General features: G+C 40.6%; 1 protein-coding gene across 1 annotated transcript; it reads left to right on the plus strand.

Annotated features, from left to right (window-relative positions):
- Positions 1–204: 204 nt before the first annotated feature.
- LOC139123780 (uncharacterized) lies at positions 205–3,810 on the plus strand. The gene is made up of 4 exons (XM_070689933.1): positions 205–321; positions 974–1,357; positions 3,301–3,321; positions 3,692–3,810. The coding sequence occupies exons 1-4, from the start codon at positions 255–257 to the stop codon at positions 3,808–3,810; spliced, it is 591 nt and encodes a 196-aa protein (XP_070546034.1). The 5' UTR covers positions 205–254.

The following is a 3,810-nucleotide window of genomic DNA, read 5'->3' on the forward strand; positions in this document are numbered from 1 at the left end:
GGTCATGTCATGCCTTCGGCATTCCAAACTCTCGTCTCCATCCCGAATATTTGAGACACTATACCAGTATCCAATAATAGCAAGGATAAGCCAAAGAACTGTCGACAGCCCAGTATCAGTCTTATCTTTAAAACATCACCTCTGAATACCGGACTCTTGCTTGACGCACTCATATATCTGCCATTTTACCTATCTCATATTTTGTTGGTTTATTTTAGTGCGCTATTCAAGTTCAAGTTTGTTTTCCCTCAAAAATGAAGACTTCCGAACGGATCATCTTATTGATAACTGTGATTTTCATCGCCTGGACCACCAAAGCTAGTAAGCAGAAATTGATGTTTTAAAGATTCTGTGTATATTTGCTTGGCTACAGGTTGGTACCGTGTACCTTAAAATGGCGGAGCGCACAGGTACAGCATAGCTGCAATAAGTGAAGCATTGTGCCGTGTTGACTGTGAGCCTCCGTTTTTCTGCATTGAAAGCGCAAAAATTATGCTCAAGCAGCACAAGCAGCACATTTCCACTCGCAGAGGCGCAGTTCCGACGACTATATCCTTTAATGTAGCATGTGATACAGAATAAGTTTGAAGCTATTGTAGAAGACATAATTTATGGATATTTCCTTGAACAAAAGAATATAGAGAGCGAGAGTGATAAAACAAAACGAAATTCAGAGATTACTAATTCCTTATGAAATAAAGGGTATATTATTTAGGGCAAATGTATATATGTACACACACACACACACACACACACACACACACACACACACACACACTCTGGGATTATTTAGTCATATTGAGTACTTCGTGATTGCTCCTGGCCAAGGGAAACATATATGAGAGAGAGAGAGAGAGAGAGAGAGAGAGAGAGAGAGAGGAGAGAGAGAGAGAGAGAGGGGGGGGGGAAAGGAGGGGTAGAGAAAATCTTTGAACTCCAGCTTACTTCTTTATCTTTCACTGTTTATTCGCAGGTTCGCTGGCGAATCCACCGCTAATTACTGAAGATTCGTTCGTCATTACCGGTCCTGAATCTCTTACGTTCAGTCCTTACTACTATACTGATTTTACCTTCTCCGTCAACTTGTATAGAGAAAGTGGCGGCGATGGCGACTTTGAACTTTCTCAAATATACTTTATGTTTCTGGATGATCCAGATTATGACTTTTCCTCTGGCTACGCTTTATCCGTGGGACAATCGCCCGAGCCTACTCCAATAATACCTGAAGGCGTTGACATCACTGGCTGGACCGTGTCAATGAGGCCTGATATGGGCAACTGTCAATACTACAAGTACATATGCATCTTACCTGCTGGAAGCGATATAAGTTGTTTTAACGCCACAGAGATGATTGACTGTAAGTCCTTCTTCACTTAGTCGCTGCCCAAAGACGAATTATCTTGTCTCGCTGGAGGCGATATGAAAATCCCCGATTATTTTCACTCCAAAAGTGTTTATAACACAAATACACCCATTTTTCCAATTATTGCATGGTAGTAAAAGGTGACAGAAATCTCGAACTTGACATTTCCTTTATTTTCTTTACAGCAAACGCTTTATAAGTACGTCATTATGATCCAAATTTTAAAAATTTAAATTATTATAGATAATCATACATGCTAAGCCTGTATTGCCATTCTTCTATTGTTCAGACGGTACTGATATGAATCCATATTTTAACTTGTGAAATTACATTTACACTGTAACCGAATTATGCGACGCGTACGCGTGACCTTCGCTGGTATGCATGACCTTCCTTGGTAGATGTACATATAAACAGCTGAGCGAATAAGACAACTGAGAATCCGAAACGTCATTATGATTATGGTCAAAAATTCTGTTGTTTGCAGTCACTTCATGGGCATTGCACTTAGGCACAAGTACATTTGTACCAAAAACATACAAACAAACGTATTGAAAATTTGTATCATATGCCGACATCTGTTATCGTTCACGGCCGCTCCCGTGGCGGTGCAGTGTGTTCATGTCATTCTCGCTGCTGAAGATTACATGTAAGATATCGCTTGACAGTGAATCACGATAGAATCGCTTTACGTTTCCTGTTGATGAGCTCAAGTATCTGGGCGGTGAATAACATCGTCCGTAAATGAGCCACAAAATCCAACCTCACTGAAAATACTCGCGACAGACAAGGTGGAAGGTGCATATAATATTTCCGATTTGTACCTGTCAGTGAGATTCACTGGTCATGATCGTGTCTGGTGGCACCGGTGTGTTGCGGGTTTCAGCTACAATGTGAGATCTAGGGAAAGTCAAACTTTCGCCTAGTTTGTTAAAGGAAGTTTAGTTCTATTTAGGCAAGCCGGGAACGGAAATATACGAGCAGACGACGGAAATACCTTTGAAATGTTTTATTCGTACAGCAACAAAATCACGAACGAGTTACGACATTACAGCTTACAGTCTGTGTACTCACTTCATGTTTTCCCTAATCCGCTAACTTAAAGAAGGTAAATTCGGCATTTTTGACGTCTGAGGACATGTATAATTCTTCGAGATAAAACAACTGGTCACTGTGCTTTCATAGATGTCGCAGAGCTGCTTGCTCTCAGCTATTCATACTCGATCGAGTTTGAAATCGAACGAACGCTGGCGTGGCGCGAGTATTTTGACGCGATTTGGGTGGCTACATCACGCAGGGATGATATTATGTATCAAATCACGAAAACACACCCATTTTACACACTCAAGTTTATGTTTTACATCCACTGCCATTTTAAACTAAAAATAAATCTTCTTCAACTTGTGAAAACCTGTGTAGACATCGTAATATTTAAATTGTTCGCTTTAAACGTGCTCCATACACCCTCCTTTGAAGTGGAATGGCCCAATAGCGGAATAATATCAAGAAGTGATATGGTTGTCATCACTCCTTAGCAACCAACTTTTCCTACAGCCTGGAGGAAGCAAGGTCGATTCATGTTGATTTCGTCGCTAATTTCGGAACGTCTGTAGAAAAAGAGTAATAACCAAAGCATGCATGTATGATAAAGGGGTTATTACACGAAGTTTGGGCGATACCGCGTCGTATTTGAGTGATGCGTCCGTATTTAGCGGTATCGCCTAAACTTCGTGTAATAACCCGTAACTATTATAGATTTTCTGTGTAATCAGTTTTTCACTGATGCGGTAATGCTAATGTTCTCAGTACAATGTTTATTCAGAAACGTATGCGTGCATACATATCTACCCACCTACCTTTCAAAATTGCAAATTTTGCAAATTGGCGCCACTTCGCGATCTATAACATCTATTGTCATCATTTTGTTTGTTTTGCAGGCGACAGTACTGTAAATCCGGGTAAGTGGATTGAGTATAAAGTGCAAATAGCTCTAGTCTGTGGTATAAAAAACGACGGTTTCTGACATCAATAACATCATTACATCTCGGAAAATCTTCTGGAAACTAGACACATTCTAAAAATGGTAAAATTCAATGCTTGTCTGACTTTACCTGTAATGGTGAATGAATACAAACATACCCCCAAAGACAACGTTGAATTGTACGCAAACTTAGCACGGGTTCATTGTTATTCAGTCCTCAAATTTTTCCTCAATATCCTTCGGGTCTACCTAAAAGAGAACGGTGTGACCAGAGGCTTGCAAGCCTAATAAAACTAATAGACTGGTGAGAATATTGTCAGCCATGTGTTCTCGTTCAACGTTATTAGTGCTGGACAGTATATTTGAACCTGACTGCCCCCCTCCGACACATGGGTTTTCTCAGCTGCAGTTACGGGCTGGCCGGAACAAGGTGTTCACCCTACGATCTACGCAACAGTCTGTGTAA

This window comes from Ptychodera flava (assembly GCF_041260155.1).
Source record: "Ptychodera flava strain L36383 chromosome 23 unlocalized genomic scaffold, AS_Pfla_20210202 Scaffold_23__1_contigs__length_28996876_pilon, whole genome shotgun sequence".
Taxonomy (NCBI): domain Eukaryota; kingdom Metazoa; phylum Hemichordata; class Enteropneusta; family Ptychoderidae; genus Ptychodera; species Ptychodera flava.